We start from the raw sequence: 19,098 nt of genomic DNA on the forward strand, positions 1-19,098 counted from the left end.
TCGTTAATCCACGAGAAGAGTAACCTTCACACTTCATGGATGCGAATCGACGTTTCCCTCCATTAGAGCAACCAAGCGTCAGCGCGGTTACCTCCTCCACATTAAATGCGCCCTCATCCGCATTTGATGCTTTGAAAGGGAATGTCATTTCAGCATGGCTTACATTTAATGCGCATGGCTGGCACTTATTGTGCAATAGACATGTCTGTCAGAATAAAGTTTATTTTATTGACCAGACTAGTTGTCAAGCGTAACAGATAACATCTGAAGAGGTAGTTCGAGTAAAACATCTGAAGAGGTCGTTTGAGTAAAACACTCTTCGCCGTATATCGATTTCGAGACGATGTGATTCCTTGCTTTCGGTAAAAATGTGCTAAGTATTTTCAGGTCGCGAGTGACGGATGAAATTCAAAGCATGTTGGTATAGCACTGAGTAGGGTTCGACCCAGGTCACTGAACCTGTGGGAGAAGGCCGCCTCAGGTCGCTTGTGCTATTCTTAGAGACCTATGCTGCGACCTTCTTATAGCTCGATGGTCGAGTTGAACCACTAGTTTCACATTATCTTAACTGCTTGTCTCATACAACTCGATCAAGCGTCACTCGGGATAAGTCAAGCCACGAAATAATCATGAAGTTCTCAAGGTTCAATCCTTAAATCTTAAAAACTGGGGGGCTTCTGTTATGCCTAAAAAATCAGGGTTGACGTAAGCTCACGCCAGCACGGGCCAATCAGAGTTCAAGAAGACTTTGTGCCGTCTAGACGCTGCCATGTCACACAAGGACAGAAGAGGTAAGGCTATCGTCAGTGTGAAAGTCAGGCTTGTGAGTGGCTAGGAATTGTCCACCTGCCTAAGCCCTATGAAGGATGTCTCCCGTGCAGACAACCAAGGGGAAGCAGGTTAGGAATTGCACCACATCTGCCCGACTGCAGAATCATGATTACTACCTTGAATCCCCCGATTATAAATAGAGGGCTCTTCTCTTATTTACGGGATTGACTCATCTTTAGTCTTCAAAAGCATATACACTCTCTCTCTCTCTCTCTCTCTCTCTCTCTCTCTCTCTCTCTATATATATATATATATATATATTTTTTTTTTTTTTCAATTCTCTCGAGATTGTAATTCAGCTCACTATATGCGACCTGACTGTAACCATCTATCAATATAACCATAGTTGACGTAGGATTTGCTTTTGAGTATCCGAACCACTTTAAAAACCATTTCTCATTTATTCTTTCATTGCACATTTTCTTATCACGTGTAATTTCTAAGTCCGTTTAGCACTTTGCACATACAAGTCGTTGGTGTCAAAATCAAGCATCAACAATATTATTTCACAAAAATTGAAATCTAAAGATTTTCCCTATTCTCAAAATCCTATCCTAAATTATTCAACTATTTTTAATTTTCAAATGTTATCTCATAATAACCACCCGATTCTACCTAGCAATAATATTTAAAAAATACTACTACAAATAACTAAATGCATATTTATTTCCTTATTTTTAAAATTATGTCCTAAATTATTCAACTATTTTTAATTCTTAAATCATACCTTGTAACAACTACTGCTTAATAATAATATTTAAAAAATATTACTCCCCGTTAACTAAACAGTCCCATGTAAACAGTCCCATGTAAACCAAGTAACCAAGATTTTTCTTCTTCTGCAAATATAATTTGGACCATAGCGTAGCGGTATTATTTACGCATTACGCGGCACTCCGATGGACACAGACATTAACTAAACCCAATAACAAATCCATCGCACCAAAATATCAACAAACAACATTATTAGCAGTCAACTCTTTAACTCCTTCTCAGCTCTCTTCTCTTCCCCCCACTCCAGACTGAAAAATCGCAAGCAACATGATGTGGGACGAGTGGGTCGACGACGGCAACAATTTTAATGAAGCCCAACACCATCAAACGGACCAAGACCAGCAGGATTCTCATGTTAATTTTGATTTCCTTTCTCTTCTAGCCAAACCCAAGGTAATTATTGTTTTCTTATTGGCAAATTTGCTATGCTTTTTGTTGGGAATTAATGTTCTGAGTGTTTGTGGTTGATGATGCAGGACTATTATAAAATTTTGGAAGTGGATTATGATGCTACGGAAGACGCAATTAGGTCCAATTACATACGTCTGGCGCTGGTTCGTTTGTTTTTATCAATTTTTGTTGGGTTTTTGTTGTCTTAGTTTTCGTTCATGGTCGCTGAGCTGTTTTTTTTATGTGACAGAAATGGCACCCTGATAAGCAAAAGGGTCAAGATTGTGCCACTTCTAGATTTCAAGAGATAAACGAGGCTTACCAAGGTAAGTGAACTAAATAGTTCAGTTTTTTTTCCTCTTGTTTCTTCAGATGAATGTTGAGTTTATGCATTAGAATCAAATAATTTGCTCTGATTACAATGGCCGAGTTTTGGCCTGTGAGAATGCATTTGTGACCTGTGGGGATAGCTTGTGGAAATGATTCATTCCTTTTATTTGTGTTTGAACTTGTGAATTGGTGCTTTAATATTTGATAATTTATCTAGCCAAACTAGGTGTAGGTATATTTGGTATTTGCTTTATGTGTTATGTTTATTTTTCAAATGGGGTTGTGAAGGGTTTATATGCCAATTTTTTTCATAGAAAGTGGGTAAGAATGAGAATATTTTTTAACTTTCTCCAAGCTTGGTCAATCTAGAATCACATGGGTTGTGGTATCCCAGTGTTTGTTTTGTAGCTTCCAGTTGTTATTGGTGATCCAAACGAAGATAATGGTCTTGCTTAACAAAGAGTGGATGTGGCAAGGTGTGAGGGAAGGCACGATGATGACTGATCTTTGGAGTCAAGCTATTTAGTAGGGAAAGTTTGATTTGTGGAGGATGTGGATTTTGGAATTATATTGTTTACAATGATAACAAAGGCCACTTTAAGTAGACCCCCGATGCTGCTAACTTATAGGTTTAAGGGTTTCTGAATTAATTTCTGATGGGAAGACAAATTGATGAGTATGTCACATGCATACTTCATCATGGAGAAATCTTGTACAGGTAAATATAACATAAGACAGGATTGGCTGTCACCTTTTGGATCCATGCACATTATTTTCTAAAAAGAAGAATGAGCATAAAGATGATATTCAGTGCTGAAACTAGTTGAATCTTGAAATTCTGAAAATGGTAGGAAATGACAATCAAATCAGGGAATGGAAGGAAGCTCAAACTTTGCTAATGGTTCCTCTATATTTTGACCTGTTTTTATATGAATCATATTTCCATATTACGAGTCCATGAAATTGGTAATTTTGGGCACCTAGAAAAATAAAGCCAGTATCTTAAAAGCAGGCTGCCTTTACATGTTCTCTCTCTTTCTTGAGCCATATTTTTTTAGTGATTCAAAATGATTGGGTACGTAGGCACTAAGCTGGGCCTATCTGGTTTTATCTTCAATATAAACTCTTCTTGTATGCAAAGATGCAGTTTTGCGGCATAACATACCATTATGTATTATAGACTTCCAATCAGTTCCCTGTTTTTTGGCCCTGATGTCTGGAGTGTAATGTTTTGAAGGAGAATTAGCCTGACATGAATCAAGTAACTGGACCTGAGTTCTAAAATTCAAAGACAGGAGTGTAGGGATGTAATGTAATTTTGCTGAAAGTCTGGAATACATAACAAACTTCCTTTCTCTAGAAAATGATCTCTGTGGAAGTAATTGCTCCTTTTCTCAATAAAATTATTCATGATACTCGCTGAGATTTAAATAAATAAATACTTAACATTCTTTTTGATATTGCTTTGCAAGTGATTATATTTGCTGAGCTTGGCACTAATATGATTGGTGAAAAATATATAAGAACATTTCATGGTTTTTTGTGGACATTCATTCCCATCAATACTGTTACCAGCCCTTATATATGGTGAGTGTATGTGTTAAAAGAGATTTACTGCTTAGGAAATGAGATGCTTCAGAGTTTGTAGGACATATTTGATCACTTTGCATTCATAATTTAAAACTGAATGCTCACCCCATGCATATATTATGGCTATAATTCTGTGACAAAATGGTTGAATTTAGTATTCGGTGTTTTGATTTGGAAACTAAGTGTTTTGATTTGGAAACTAACTACTGAATGTTTTTATTTTATTGAACAGTTTTGAGTGACCCTGTCAAAAGGAGAGATTATGACAGCAACGGGATGTTGTATGTCTATGACTGTAATGTAGTTGTAAGAATTTCTCCTATTCCATCTTGCAGACATTATTTACATGCTTTTACTCACACTTGGCTAATTGTCTTGCAAATTTCCATTTATTGCCTGCAGGACTATCTAAACCGTTACAAGGGCCTTATATTAACATGCAATGGCCTTGGGATGAGGCATTCAATTTTGTAAAGCCAAATACCGTGAGCGAGATGTCCCAAGGACAGTTGGGGCCGTTCATGCTGCAAGTCACAAATTTACTGTTACTACAAGTAGCATACTAGCATTGAAGGGATATAAAGCAGCGCAGTTTGTATGTACGAGAGGTTAACATTATCAGACACCCTTGTATAAAATAGATTACTTTGTCATCTTAACATCATTGTATAACATCGTGGGGTGTCCATTTAATCTATGCCGAGGATTTCCTGGTCATATAATCTTCTCACAGTAAACTTCTTGGCATGGAGGGATGATCGACCTTTTATTTTATCTGGTAGCATTTACATGACTGAATAATAGAACAACATAATTAGGTTTCTGGTTTGGAGTTATTTCAACTAACCCAAAGCAGTCAACTCCCCTTAAAATACTGAATAATATAAAATTTTCACGATTCATTTACAGCATCTCAAATAATCAGAGACGGTGGGCCGCATCTTGTGTTGAGTTAAAATAACTTGTAGAGAATGAAAATACTGATCAAAGAGGTCCTTAAACCAATTGTAGGTGCTCAAATTTACTTCAGAAATTAGAATTCAAAAGTAACAATTATATTTATGTCAATCTTAAAATTAGTACATTTTTACTATAAATTTAATTTCAAAAACATAATAATACGGAAACATAACTGCGGTCATTCCAGCTTCGTGTTTTGAATCACTACTCTAGTTCTAGTAATATTTATCAGCGTCTTTTACAACATAGAGACGCCAATGAGTTTCCCCTTCAGAAGCCTGTCCCTTCAATTAAGAACAATGTTGCAAGTTTCCTGACTCTATAATGACTAAATCATCGAGCAATTCAAATGCAAACAAAAGTTTTCTTCCTCTGCAAATCAATTCAATCAAAACAGCCCATGAATCAGGCTCTGGTTTGAACCCCATTTCTACTAATCCAAACAATGCCATAGCGGCATCTTCTACCATTCCAGCTTTACAGAGGCGTACCAGTAACTCATTTGAAGTTGCATGATGCGGTATAAACCCCCTACCCAGCATCAAACTCAATAGCTCAGCAGCCTTCTCCAATTCACCTTTTTGGCACACAAAATTCAAGACAATCCTGTAACTCGCTTTGTTCAGATAAACACCCTCGTATGGCAGTTTCTCAAGCATACTGAGTGCCTCTTCACACCTACCCTCTCTGCATAATCCTCCAAGTAACACATTAAAAGTTACAATATCAGCTTTACACTCTCCTTCTTTCATCTCTTTGAGCAACTCCATGGCTTCGACAGTCTTACCTGCCCTACAGAAGCAATCAATTAATGTAGTATAGCCCACTGTATCAGGTTTAAGGCCAAAGCTCTTCATCTCATTAAAAGCCTCTGTGGCCTCTTGCAACCTTCCCTCTTTACAAAAACCATTCATTAAGGCTGAGTAATTGAATAAATTTGGACTGCATCCATTATTCTTCATGAACTCAAAAATCTTCTTTGCCCGATCAACTTTCCCTCCACGACAGAAGCCATTAATAAGAATGTTGTAAGTCAGGGCATCAGGCAAGATCTGATCCTTTGAGACCATTTCCTCAAAGAGATCAATCGCTTCTCTGAATCTTTCACTTCCACAGAGACCGTCCATCAGAGTTGAGTAGGTGATCAAATTAGGATAAGAAATCCTGGACCTTTTCATCTCCTTCAAAACTTCAAAGGCAGAATCAAAATTCCTATTTTTGCAATGATGCTTAACCAAGATATTGAAAATGCAGGTATTTGGCTTCAATTTGAGACACTTATTAGAATAACAGAGAAATTTTTGGGCCAAATCAACCTGGCCTGAATCAACCAAGAGATTAAGACAAGTGCTGATGGCTTTGAGAGAAGGCTTTTCACGAACAACTGGCTGAATTGCATAGAACATCTCAAGCACCCTTTCATGCAGAGAACATTTTGAAAAATGCTTCATGAGAATAAGAAATATCCCCTCATGAAATTTACAAGTTTCATATTTCATTTGATGAAGAACCGCATCAACGGCTTGAAACTTTTTTGACCGAGCAAGCTTATCAAGAATTGTTGCATAGGTGGCATTGTTGTGGTTAAAACCCTTTTGCTCTGATAACTTATTAAATATTTCCAAGGCACGCTGTGGTTCTCTCTCACGCTTGATCAAACTGATGGCAGCTTCATGTGAAATAAATTTCGATTTTTTGCTAACCTCCACAGAGGTGTTCAAAGTTTCGGTTGGAGGGTCTGGTTTCGGGGTATTGGCCTTCAAAAGTTGAAGAGGAGAAATCCATGGAAGTGAAGAGGAGGAGGAGGAGAAACAGCAACGCTTATGAATTGAGAATCTTATGGATTTCATGAAAATTCAGGCTGATTTTAGGGCTTCATTATCTGCACTCTGAAAAAGATAAAGACTATCAAACACATTTTCATTAGCATGAGCAAACAAACTAGACATTTGAAGTCTAACCACATATACATTCACAACATATGCATCAAATGCTTCAATAAACTCGACTTATCCAAGATGTCTTTGACAAATGCTTCAACGCATAGAAATATGAATATGCTATAACATAACAGTGATTGAAACAACACTACTTATCTGGCTCACTACTCAATCTAACTCCATAATTTTCATTCTTGTTTGCCCGCTAGATGTTTGACGACTGGTCTTTACATCCGACCATTACCCAGAAAAAACAAAAGCAAAAACTGATTTCCTTCTCTTCATATCTCCTCCATTCACAACCCAATCTTAATTCTCAACCCAGAAATCTTCGGCCAATATGATCGGTGATAACCGAAAGCAACAATTAAAAGATGCCCAGATATTATGAGAAGTTAAAAAAAATAAAAAAATAAAAAAAAAACCTTAATTGCGTATCAACAAAGTACAAAGAGTGGAAATGGCTCTGTAAAAGAAGAGCTAACTTTACATTACATTTGCAGAGTAAGAAATAGGGAACTTACAAATGAGATTATGAGAATGAGTTGCTGATGGCTTAATGCAGAGAGATCAGTATAAATTAGTAAATAAAACCAGCAGTAAATCCCACTTTCAGCTGAACTAACCAAGGAACTTTAGTGGTTAGCTTAGACATAAATATTTATAGAATTTCAAAATCACATAAATGCGACTCAGGACCATGGAGGAGAGAGGTTGAAGAAACAAAATACAAACCGAAGCCTCAGCAAACAGCATAAACCTAAACGTAGCGTTTTATATTGTAAGAAAGCCAGCGGAGGAATGGATCAACCTCTTACTATCCAGAAAGTAAGCCCAAGAGGTAGGCCCAAAGGGACGTCCTAATCCACTATGGACTATCGTTTGATTCATTTCAAAGTGGTGGGAAAGTCTAATCCAAGTTGTCCACTATATATTTCAATCGGATTTAAAACAAACATTATTGTTGGACTAATATTATGCTAGTAATCTGTTTTTTACAAATTTTTTCTCACAATTCTGCTGTAATAATTTATAATTAATCAGTTTAAAATAGATCTCACATAGATCTTATATGAATCTTACTAATTAATTACAAGTTAATTAATTATAAATTATTATGTTAGAGTTGTGAGAAAAAATTTATGAAAAAAAGTTGTTAGTGTAATATTACTGTTATTATCTCATCTGTGATTCGTTGGCAGCGTTAAAACAAATATTAAATAAATAAATAAATAAATAAAAAAGGCTCAAGTTCAAACTAAATAATTGCACTATCCCATCTCGTAAAATGACAATATTATCCTCTACGATGACTCACATCCTACACTCAACCCCGCATAAAAAATCTCTTCACGCCACACTAAAAAAGGCCCAACACAGTTCTCCTCCAGCACACAAACGCAAGCACCCCTTTGTCTCTCGCTCTCTCTCTTTTTCTCCGCAGTAAGCATTCACGGACTACAAAATGGCGGCAACGGTCCCAGACAACTTGACGAGAGACCAGTACGTCTACCTAGCCAAACTGGCCGAGCAAGCCGAGCGTTACGAAGAAATGGTTCAGTTCATGCAAAAACTGGTGGTCGGTTCTACTCCAGCCGCCGAGCTGACAGTGGAGGAGCGTAACCTGCTCTCTGTGGCTTACAAGAACGTGATCGGATCGCTGCGTGCCGCGTGGCGGATCGTATCGTCGATTGAGCAGAAAGAGGAAGGACGTAAGAACGAAGAACACGTGGTGCTTGTGAAAGACTACAGATCGAAGGTTGAGAAGGAGTTGACGGATGTTTGCGCCAGTATTTTGACTTTGTTGGAAGGGAACTTGATTCCGTCGGCCGTCTCGAGTGAGTCGAAAGTGTTTTATTTGAAAATGAAAGGAGATTATCACCGTTACTTAGCGGAGTTTAAGATTGGTGATGAGAGGAAAGCCGCTGCTGAGGATACTATGGTGGCTTACAAATCTGCCCAGGTACTTTACTTGTCAAAATCAAACTCACGAGTGACTGAAAGATCTGGTACTATTTGTGTTTTAGGGTTTTGAATTGAGTGTGAATTGGGGAGTTGGATTAGTTTGTTTTTAATTGTTAGTCCATGAAAAATACAGTGGTTTAAATAATTAATCTGTTGATGTTTTGTTTTGTGAAAGGACATTGCATTAACGGATCTTGCGCCTACGCATCCGATAAGATTGGGGCTGGCGCTTAACTTCTCTGTGTTCTACTACGAGATTCTCAATCAGTCTGATAAGGCATGCAGCATGGCTAAGCAGGTATGCTTTCTCCCCAATTACTAATCATCTATATCAGATTCGGTTAATATAAGTTATTTCACTCTTTTAAGCGAAGTTGAACTAGTTTGGATTTGTTACATGAAAGATTTACTTTATCAATTATAATCTTAGTTCTTGTAAGCATAATCCTTCGGTCAGCATCACAACACAAATGGTCGATATCTTGTACTGGTCTTTGATGCCTAATTCTTTGTTAGGAGTAGATTTAAGATAAAATTTCATTGAACTCTGTTTTTACTGAAATTACAATGGTGAAATTTTCATTCAAAGGCATAGGCCACCAATAAAAGACATCAGACATTGAGGTTTGGAACAAGTTCAGGAGGAAGCTTAATAATGCCTGATTCTTGGGGTTTTTCTTTGTTCAAAACTTTGCATCATGGTCAAATCATGTGAAGTTAGAGCTGACGTGTACAACAAGTCATTGGTTATTTGTTTTCTTTCTTCTTTTTCATTTTTGGCTACCAATGCTCATTTATGATTGTGATATAAGTGGTTTTAATTTTATGTTTTTGTTGATGTGTCTTTTGTAATCAGCTGTCTGATTGTGGTGTTGCTTTCATCTATAAATGTCAGAAATCGTTGAATTCCATTTCTCTTATAATTATTTGTTAGGCATTTGAGGAAGCAATTGCTGAGCTAGACACTTTGGGAGAAGAATCATACAAGGACAGCACCCTTATTATGCAACTCCTAAGGGATAACCTCACTCTTTGGACTTCAGATGTGCAGGTCAGTGCAACTCTTGTCTCTGTGGCTGTAACATAATTTTATTTTATTTTATTTTTACTATTTTTTTGGTCTTTATACATTATAGGAGTATACTGGTTGTGACGACTTCAATTTTGTTTATGCTTGGTACATTGCAGGACCAGTTAGATGAGCCATGAGATTGTGAGTGAGCAGTAGCGGTCCTATTCTTCTTTTGGAGGAGGTGGGCTTTGAATGTCATTTGTTTGTGCTCTTTAAAAGTGTGTCAATTTGAAGAATGGGTGTCAACCAGTGAAATTATGTTTTGATATTCAGACTGAACTTTTCTTTTTGCTAAATTCTAAATGGTCTAAATAGGTTAAGTGTTTGATGTTGATACCAGCTAGTTGTATTTTCTGCAATATAACATGTGAATTTTGGTGAATGGCAACCATTTTTATCTCTTAAGATTAAAAGATAAACAAACCAATAAAAATATTAACTAAAAAATATGAAAGAATTTGCATTTGTGAGCCCATCACTTTCGCGGTTGATAGCATGTCCATTATCGCTATGACCGCCGTCTATCTTTCTTGATTTCTCCAAAGGTTGCTTTCCTTTGTTGACAAAAGCCTTGCTGGATAAGGGTTGGCATTGTGCTGGCTGTTGGCTTTTTCTTCAGGGTGTTTTTCGTGACAGGATATTGAAAATCAAGCTGTACGAATCTGAGTATAGCTTTGAAAGTTTAGATTTAGAAGTGTCGTTGTTGCGTTAAAAAAATTCTCAGAATAGAAAACATGGCATGGGGCGGCTTCAAACTTAGGTGTCATGACTCCTGGTGGTTTTGGGCTAAATTCTGGCACCTGGTCAACTTCCGAACATAATTAGGATAGGTATGAGTTATGATTTTTGATAGTTCATTTTTTAATTTTAATTGACAATTTGTGAATTCTTAAATGGGACGAAGTTATCGTTGCTTTTCTGATTCAGAAAAATTCTTTTGGACACCACTCAGGCAATCAATACGTCTTTTAATAACCAAGACCAAGATGCCTGTAAGAGTATTTCTATTAGTATTTTTTATTTTAAAGAGGAACTTTTATATAAATAAAAAACATCTTTATTGATTTTTAAATATAACTATTTGATTCTTGCACTAAATCATGTTTGTGCATCTGATTCTACCAATATTTAAACATAAAAAGGTTCAATTTGTTGATTATACGGTTCATATTAGATGTTTAGGGCATTGTTTTAAAACCCGGACTAGAGGGTAACTTGTTTTGTGGTCACGGGTCAATCAGTCCAACCGGTTGGACCGATCAGTTTGATCGATAATATCAGTTATAATTTTATTTTTAAAAAATTACATATTAATCTTTTAAATTTTAATATATTACAAAACTTCTCCTAAAAAGTTCATATTAGTCCCTAAAGTTTTTATTTATTTCAAAAATTTCCCCAAAAATTATTAATTAATCCTTAAACTTTTGACATATCTCCAAAACACTCCCATAAAATTACAAAGTAACCCTTATAATTTTGAAATATTACAAAAAAACTCTAAAGACCTGAACCGGACCGAAGAAGCTATCGGATCCCGTCGTACCAGTCCAGTTTTTAAAACAGAGGTCTGGGTCGCATGCTTTTCATTCTTTTTTCCAATCATGTATCAAGAGTGATGGTTCCGTGCACAACTTGTATGTTTACTAGAAGGATAGACATAACGTTATTTATATGTTAGCCTGAGATTGAAAGATTTGGCCAGGGAAGAAAATTTAGGAAGAGAAGAAACAACTGATATAGAATAAAACCAATGTCACTCAGACGGTTCCCTCGAAGCGATATACAATCATAATTTTCATTGTTGAGGGCGCTTTACCATGATAAGATGATAATTGTAGGCATTCATTTGCTGGAGCAAAGTATTCTCAACACCCTATTTTCAAGCCGCCTTATATGGCATCAGAAGTCAGAACATTTTTATTGTGTTTTAAGGCAGAACATATTCAATGACGTGTATGGCTATAAATCAAACAGCAATAAGTTTAAATATAAAGTTTTATGCTTAATTGATGTGACACTAACCTAAAATTGTAATATTATTATATAAAATAACTATTAAATGACATGATCATCTTAAATTAGTGTGAAATCACTTGATTGGAAAGAAGGAAACTTGGAGATTGGCTTTGTAAGAGTAGTATTAGTGTCTTTTTAGATATAAAGAAAGAGTAATGCTACGGGTACTAACGAATTTTGTTAACCAGTATACTAACTTAACACATAATATAGGTACCATACGCATAGTATGGATACTATGTGTGATTTTAACAAAGATTAGTATACTGGTTAATAAAATCCGTTAGTACCCAAAGTATTATTCATAAAGAAAACCAATAATAATTTCAAAGTTTATGGTAGCCAGCATATACCATATAGTAAAGCATATAATATACAGACTTCCCAACAAATAACCAAAAGACAGTCCTTCACCTACAATTAAGTTCCAATGTCAAATTACAGACTTTATTTATGTTGCAGACGCCACACACATCAAAACCCAAGGAGGCACAAACTACTTCACAAATGCATAGATGTTCACGCAATTAGACCTTGCAACGTCCGAGAAAGTCAATCCCTTGTACTCTTTTTGACCCATTCCAAGTACTGGTGACTGCCACCGGTGATGGGCATGGCAATTACTTCTGGTTCACTGAGCAAAGACGAAGGTTAATTTAGGAGACAACCAAATCTTGCTTTTATCTTTCAATATTCTTAGTCCAAAAATAAGCTATAATCGATGCAGTAAGGAAATGCATATAAGTTTTCTAATCCTATGATACGTTGTTAACAGGCCACAACATATTTTATGTAAGCGAATTAAGCCAATGACCATGTTCCATATCGTTCCTCAGCCTTTTCAGGCAGCCACCCAAATTTTCAAATAGAACTTTGTGCTTATGTGAAGAACATGAAGCAGAACTTGGTACTTACTCATATTCATGATTTGCTTTGACATACTCAGTCAGAGCTTCCAAAAGGGATTGTCTGGTTTTGATGATAAGCAGTTCCTCAGAGTCTGTCTGTATCTGCAGTAACAGATAGTTAACTAGTATAAGCAAACTGCAGAACAACTAAAATCGTGCAAAACAACCAGTCTAGGAAGACTTGCAATAAGTTCATATCCACAATTCTCTTTTCACAAATTTCTTCTGGTGGGGAATGTAGAATCTATACCTCTCCTTTCCACTCATAAACAGATTCAATACCTGCATTCATAATAAATCTCTGATTATTTTAAAACTTAATTTCAAGAAATATAAAACAGATGCTACATATTTAGCAGCAATTTTATGATACAACTACCAACCAAAAACAAATCCAAGCAATTAGAGCAGAATTTCTAGAGTTCCACTATGAAAGAACTTTCTTCCAGTCATGGTCCTAAAGGAACTCCCAAGACTAGGTTACTCTTTCTGAAAATCAATGCAATTAAATAATCAATCCACAAAATAGTTCATGATTTCGTTTTGAAGACTGATTCGTCTAACTCCTATTCTACAGTCAAATCATGGCATCAAAGGCAGCCTATGATAAGTTGAGAATGTGATTTACAAGGCAACAATAATAGTCCAAAACATTGCACCTATTTACCCAAAAATACAGTTAAAAGATAACTCTTTTTCATAAAAGCTCAACATGATGAGTCCATTTATTTATTAATACTCAGATAAATTTATAAAAAGCTGGTGTAATTTCAGTAGATGCTGCAAATTTCTGATCACCAATTCAGACACCATGTTTAGCGAGAGGGAAGGAAAAGGAACTGATTTTAAGAGTTATTTCCAGAAGAGCAACTTGGCAGTGAACTAGATATGAATAACTTTTAATATATCTTAATACTTTTAACTTTTAAGTTCCATCAAAAGAAGAAAACTATTCTTAATCCAAGCTACCCACAAAACAAGTCTTTCACAAGGCTACATCCCAGCAAGAGAAAATGTAATGGCATTAAAGTATAAATTAAAAGACTGATTCACGTGCCTGGTACCCGGTTTACACATGCTGCAAGCCTCTCTTTCACTATGCTTTCAGCCAGCTTCTTTCCTGAACAAATTTTTAAATGAAATATTCAGCTCAATTCCGTTGAAGAATAGAAAATTAAAAAACGATGACGTGCTGCTAAACAGAATAAGGAAATAATACCTGCTTCTTTGTTAGGTACAGTAACGTAAACTACAATACTCGGTACAGTGTCACTGCTCCCTTCCATTTTGATGGCGTTAAAGCTCTTTGATGGTGTTTTAGTACCAAACTTTGATCTAAAATTACAATTATGTAAATGCTAACAAGCGATAATTCAATTACAATAAAACTACAGAGAAATTGATTCGAAATTTAAGGTATGTACCTTAAAAGAGGGGCGAACGGGAGAGACTGAGTGGTACCCGTTTTGAAGGGGGAAGAGAGAGTGGGGCAAAGATTGGAGATGCCTAAGCTTAGCATACAAATCGCCCCGACAAGGGGCAAACGACGTCGTACAGTGTAAGATGAAACGATTGAGGAGGCTCTGGAACAGAGTGTGGTAGCCATTTATAGTGTGAGATGATGATTCATTACTTGGAGTTCACTTGACAGCTGATACTCTCACCTTCGGAGAAGCAAATTTTTAGCTCCAGAAGCTACTTTCTCCCTCGTGATTTTGCCACGATTGCAAAATTTATCAAAGATTGATCCAACGGTTGCGGTGTTTGTTAGGTTTGATACAAATGGGTACCTTTGTACAACGAAATAAAAATTCAATGGGCCAAGTAGATGGATATCAGAAGCATTAAAAAAAGACCATTGAATTTTTTTTTTAATCCATAAGTTTAAAAATGAAAATAAAAACTTTAAATTTGAATAATTGATGGGTTGAATTGAGTCTGATTGGACTTTAAGCACCACCATTCATAGACTATTTGTCAATCAAGCCCATGAAGCGGTTGGCGGCCTTCAACATTTTATATATATTGCCATGACTTCAGTCCCTCACTCTTATTATAAAAGAGTACCGCTTTCCTTTTGATAATGAAAGCGCAATGGGATAGATGTCAGTAATCAGATCATATTTTTTTTGAAGAAAAAATGTTATCCTTATAAAGACTTATACAAAAAAGACTACAAAGTAAAAGAAAAAACAAAGAAAAAAAGGAAAAAGAGAAAGAGAGAGAGAGAAATCATGAAGATCAAGGGTAGGGGTTGTCTTTATATGCCCCCTTTGTATTTGTCTTTATAAGACTAGCACTTTTTTTTTTTAAAGTAATGCATGCCAAAACCATAAAATAAAACTAAATCACCTTGATGATTTGCTATTTTACACATCCAAATAAATGAAACCAGAAATCAGCATCCAAGGAACCAACATCTTCCTACACCAGCCATCTTCATCAATTAGTAGGTCCACTTATACAGTGACAATTAGGCCTAGAGACTTAAATTGTTGGCCCATAGTCCTTGTACTTTTTTTTTTTTTTTTGGGTCAAAATGAATAATCCATTCCATTCCACGACAAAATACATATGAGGGACAAGATGTATATGATAGCCATAAACATAAAACAATCAATCTAATCCAGACGGATTTTAGCATGTCTTATCCTGGAGATAAATTCACAAAATACTTGATGGATAACATGACCGCCAATTCAGAGGTAAAGAATCTGAAGCTGCTAGTCTTGCCACCTCATGCTCTAACAAATTAGTTTTCCTTCTGGTTCATTGAAACTCAACTGTAGAACAACTGTAGTCAAGATTGTGAATGTCTCTCACAATTCCATCGATCTCCCAAAAAATATTTTCTTTCCTACAGGCCTTAACAAGATCTAAATAATCTGTTTCCAATAATATCTTACTCAAACTCAGATTGGAAGCCAAAACTATAGCTTCCCTAAATGCTAATGCCTCTGCTATAAGGGGAGTTGTCGCAATTTTTTTTGAAGATTGCCTCGTTAACAACATACCTTTGTTGTCCCTTACTACAATTTATTGGATAAGGGGTACACCCATGATGGGTTACCCCAAGCGACGTGTGTGAGATGAAACTGCCAAATGCAGTTTCTCTCTAACTGCTACTTATAAAAGAAAAATTCTTTCTTTGAGTCATGAACACTGTTACTCTAAAAAAATGCAAGAAAAATATACGCTCTCTCTCTCTCTAGAATTTGGAAAACAGAAATACGATTTGTGGTCTTTCTTCCAGATTACTTTGTTGCTTCAGAGATAAGGAAAGGAGGTATTTATGCTGTGTAAATTCATTGTAGTTCATTTATATACAAATGTGATTGCAATGGTGACTATGATCTTGGGATTATGTTAGGATATATGTTATTCTATTTAATTTCCAACATTGGTATCAGAGCCGTGGTTCATATTGTTTGAAATTCATACTGTAATGTTGAAGCATGTTATTGGTTTTTCAATGCAGTTCTGATTTTTTTCAATTTTGTACGTAAAAAGTTGTCTTTTTGATAATGATTCTTAGACCATTAAATTCTTTATGAAATTATGAAGAAAAGGTTTTTTGAATCATAAAAAATGGAGTTAAATGACTTAGATATGCCTCTTTGAAGTTTCGGGTTTTGAATGGGTTGATTTCCGGGTCGGGTACCCAGTTGCAGACCCGACAGAGGTTGAAGACGACAAACTGACGCATGTCGTTTTTATCCTGTTAGTTTTTTTTGAAAAAAAAATTGAAATAGGCGTAGGTGGTGAACTTGAACCCAAGTCTCCATGGTGGAAAGCCCAATACTCTAGCCATTGGGCTAATTTTGTTGGGTGTTAACCATATTCACAAACCATTATATTCGTATCCGGCCCAACCCATAATCCAAATAAATATGGGTCAAGTTAACACGTGGACCCGATCCATATGACCGAACCGGTTAGGCAAACCGGTAATGACCAAACCCGACCCGTAAAGTCAAACGGGTCATCAACCCGATCAACCCAACCCGCAAAGTCAACGGGTCAGTCAAACCTGGTCAAGACCCGACCCGAAAAGTCAACGGGTCAACTCGGGTCAGGATAGACCCGTTTTAGTGTGAAACGGGTTGACCCGACCCGTATTGTGTGTGAGCGCGTCCGCGCGCGTGAAGCTTCTGCCGACGCGTGGGAGCGCGTGAAGTATTGTAAATTTTTTTCTTTTGTTGTAAGAATAAAAATGCATACTTGGTATATTGTTATGAGTCTAATTTTGTTATTGAACCATAAACCGTGTATTATTTATCAAATATAGTCAACCTTTATTTGATAAATAAATAGTTTTTTTTTTGTATTTGTTACAGAAAAATGTTACGTTATAGACTTGCAATGTTTCTAGAACACCCGCTCAAAGGGAAAGGGTTATGAACATGATTAGAACTCTACAAACTCACACATTGTTTTTAAGAGACACAGAGGATGGTTGGTGCAACTTGTAAATCATTTCATTTATGTAATGAAAAGATTCAGGAAATTGTCTGGATAGGGGATTAAAGGAAGATAGTCAAATTCCAAGTTCAAGAGGACTCTTGGTTACCCTAATCTCTTTGGTCTCCTTGATATGGTTTGGACCAAGCTGAAAGTTCATAACTTTAAAGATGACAATAAAAATTATAGACGTTTGGTAACAACTATATCAAGAGTACATAGATTGGGGTGCAAAAATGACAGCTAGGGCATCTATAGGAGTCTCCACTCGTAAAGGACATCACAAGAAACTGGGATTTCCCCTACCTAGGGTTAATTACAAGTTGATAAAGACTTAGATAAGGATTATCAGATCCTTCCCAGTTTTAGGAATGTGGCTGTACACTTAATTTTTTTTTTTTTTTTTTTTTTGTTGTTTTGGAATTTGTTTGTTTTAATTTTATTACAGTTGAATTCTATTACATAATGTAATTAATTTTGTTTATTAAATTTAAAATTTTATGTGAATTGATGTTGATTTATATTTATATTTGTGACTAAATATATTTTTAGAATTGCAATTAATTATATCTATGTAATTGGAAATTGGAATTGGATGATGATTGTTGACATTGTTAACTTTTGATTCCAAATCTAATATACAATTTTATTTGTATAATTATTAAATGAACATGTAGTTCCGAGCATTGAATAACAGCATTATCCAACGTGTATTTTGTTTAGAAATGACATCTGCATCTAAGAACATTGTCGCCGAACTTAACAAAGGAGAAAAATTCAACGGCGACAATTATGAGATGGAGCATGAAAATCAATATGTTTTGGAAAACAGAGGTTCTTGAAGCTCTTACTACAACCATGGAAGAGCTTGAAGAGGAGTCACGGCTCAACATAGACAGACCGTGCCGCTTATACATATGGAAAAGAAAGAATCCCACTGCTCGCATTACTTTGTTGGCAGCATGGACAATGATCTCATGAAGAATACCGGATTATGATTACAAAGGACATGTGTCCGCACTTGTCCAAAGTTTGGCGGTACGTCCATACCAAACTCCGATCACTCACTCAAATTTGACACATAAAGAAAAAGCCTGAACATACTATGAAGTACATTTACGGCATTTGTCAAACATGATAAGTGAGTTAAGAGATGCAGGTCATGTCCTAACAGATGAACAACAGGTTCAAGCTATCATAAGATCTTGCCTCAAATTGAACATATGAAATACACCTTACCCATAATGAGGGCATCAGAAATTTAGAAGATGCCATACGCCATTTGGAACTGGAAGAAGATCGCCTTAATGCGAGTAAGCACAATACTGATGTGTATATGGCTGGTTCCAGTTCACATGGTGGGAAGGGATTTAAACGTAAATTCCAAGGTGGATCCCAAAGAAAAGGCAATATGAAAGGCTTAAGGGAAGAAGAGAAGTTCTTCAAACACGGAAAAGGAAAGCATCCTGCCAGGAAGAGGAATAGGGCAAAGGTGAAATGCTATAATTGGGTAACAAGGGACATTTTGCTCGCGATTGTAGCGAGCCGAGAAGGTAAATTACTTGTTTCCACAAGTAAGTTATATAATGTTTCCAGTTCTGTTTTCTAACTGAGTCTCATTCTTTGTGACTGTAGATTCAGTATCCAACCACATGCGAAGACGGAGTGCTTTTGTGGAATTTCGACGAATACCACGAGAAACAAAATGGATATAGTAGGTACAATTCAAAAGTGAAGTTAAAGGGATCGGCACATGCAAATTGATCATGCGTGGAGGTCGAATCCTATACCTACGTGACTGTTATATGCACCCATATTCTTCGAAATTTGATTTCCGTGTTGAACTTGTTAAACTTGG

General features: G+C 36.2%; 4 protein-coding genes across 4 annotated transcripts; 2 read left to right on the forward strand and 2 right to left on the reverse strand.

Moving 5' to 3' along the window:
* The first annotated feature begins 1,707 nt into the window (after nucleotides 1–1,707).
* LOC116138513 (dnaJ-related protein SCJ1) lies at nucleotides 1,708–4,752 on the forward strand. Its single transcript, XM_031424222.1, has 5 exons — nucleotides 1,708–1,998; nucleotides 2,082–2,159; nucleotides 2,246–2,321; nucleotides 4,148–4,221; nucleotides 4,318–4,752. The coding sequence occupies exons 1-5, from the start codon at nucleotides 1,873–1,875 to the stop codon at nucleotides 4,387–4,389; spliced, it is 426 nt and encodes a 141-aa protein (XP_031280082.1). The 5' UTR covers nucleotides 1,708–1,872; the 3' UTR covers nucleotides 4,390–4,752.
* Nucleotides 4,753–4,948: 196 nt separating this feature from the next.
* On the reverse strand, nucleotides 4,949–6,836 carry LOC116138450 (pentatricopeptide repeat-containing protein At5g18475). The gene has a single exon (XM_031424166.1). The coding sequence runs from the start codon at nucleotides 6,723–6,725 to the stop codon at nucleotides 5,166–5,168; it is 1,560 nt and encodes a 519-aa protein (XP_031280026.1). The 5' UTR covers nucleotides 6,726–6,836; the 3' UTR covers nucleotides 4,949–5,165.
* A 1,327-nt stretch (nucleotides 6,837–8,163) lies between these two features.
* On the forward strand, nucleotides 8,164–10,195 carry LOC116138445 (14-3-3-like protein B). Its single transcript, XM_031424159.1, has 4 exons — nucleotides 8,164–8,778; nucleotides 8,956–9,078; nucleotides 9,715–9,831; nucleotides 9,969–10,195. Exons 1-4 carry the CDS (start codon nucleotides 8,281–8,283, stop codon nucleotides 9,987–9,989), a joined length of 759 nt encoding a protein of 252 aa, XP_031280019.1. The 5' UTR covers nucleotides 8,164–8,280; the 3' UTR covers nucleotides 9,990–10,195.
* A 2,068-nt stretch (nucleotides 10,196–12,263) lies between these two features.
* LOC116138509 (protein CutA, chloroplastic) lies at nucleotides 12,264–14,480 on the reverse strand. Its single transcript, XM_031424217.1, has 6 exons — nucleotides 14,204–14,480; nucleotides 13,999–14,114; nucleotides 13,837–13,899; nucleotides 13,030–13,061; nucleotides 12,787–12,881; nucleotides 12,264–12,505 (listed from the first exon to the last, which is right to left on the reverse strand). Exons 1-6 carry the CDS (start codon nucleotides 14,383–14,385, stop codon nucleotides 12,424–12,426), a joined length of 570 nt encoding a protein of 189 aa, XP_031280077.1. The 5' UTR covers nucleotides 14,386–14,480; the 3' UTR covers nucleotides 12,264–12,423.
* Nucleotides 14,481–19,098: the final 4,618 nt, after the last annotated feature.

This window comes from Pistacia vera, unplaced genomic scaffold (assembly GCF_008641045.1).
Source record: "Pistacia vera cultivar Batoury unplaced genomic scaffold, PisVer_v2 Contig341, whole genome shotgun sequence".
Classification (NCBI taxonomy): domain Eukaryota; kingdom Viridiplantae; phylum Streptophyta; class Magnoliopsida; order Sapindales; family Anacardiaceae; genus Pistacia; species Pistacia vera.

Excerpts from the sequence above, each read along its gene's own strand:
- LOC116138513 (XM_031424222.1), top strand. The coding sequence starts at position 1,873 with ATGATGTGGGACGAGTGGGTCGACGACGGCAACAATTTTAATGAAGCC. Across the intron at positions 1,999-2,081 it reads CTCTTCTAGCCAAACCCAAG|GACTATTATAAAATTTTGGA; the intron begins GTAATTATTGTT and ends TTGATGATGCAG. Across the intron at positions 4,222-4,317 it reads TCTATGACTGTAATGTAGTT|GACTATCTAAACCGTTACAA; the intron begins GTAAGAATTTCT and ends TATTGCCTGCAG.
- LOC116138450 (XM_031424166.1), bottom strand. The coding sequence starts at position 6,725 with ATGAAATCCATAAGATTCTCAATTCATAAGCGTTGCTGTTTCTCCTCC.
- LOC116138445 (XM_031424159.1), top strand. The coding sequence starts at position 8,281 with ATGGCGGCAACGGTCCCAGACAACTTGACGAGAGACCAGTACGTCTAC. Across the intron at positions 8,779-8,955 it reads TGGCTTACAAATCTGCCCAG|GACATTGCATTAACGGATCT; the intron begins GTACTTTACTTG and ends GTTTTGTGAAAG. Across the intron at positions 9,832-9,968 it reads TTTGGACTTCAGATGTGCAG|GACCAGTTAGATGAGCCATG; the intron begins GTCAGTGCAACT and ends GGTACATTGCAG.
- LOC116138509 (XM_031424217.1), bottom strand. The coding sequence starts at position 14,385 with ATGGCTACCACACTCTGTTCCAGAGCCTCCTCAATCGTTTCATCTTAC. Across the intron at positions 14,115-14,203 it reads CCGTTCGCCCCTCTTTTAAG|ATCAAAGTTTGGTACTAAAA; the intron begins GTACATACCTTA and ends TTGTAATTTTAG. Across the intron at positions 12,882-13,029 it reads TTTATGAGTGGAAAGGAGAG|ATACAGACAGACTCTGAGGA; the intron begins GTATAGATTCTA and ends CTGTTACTGCAG.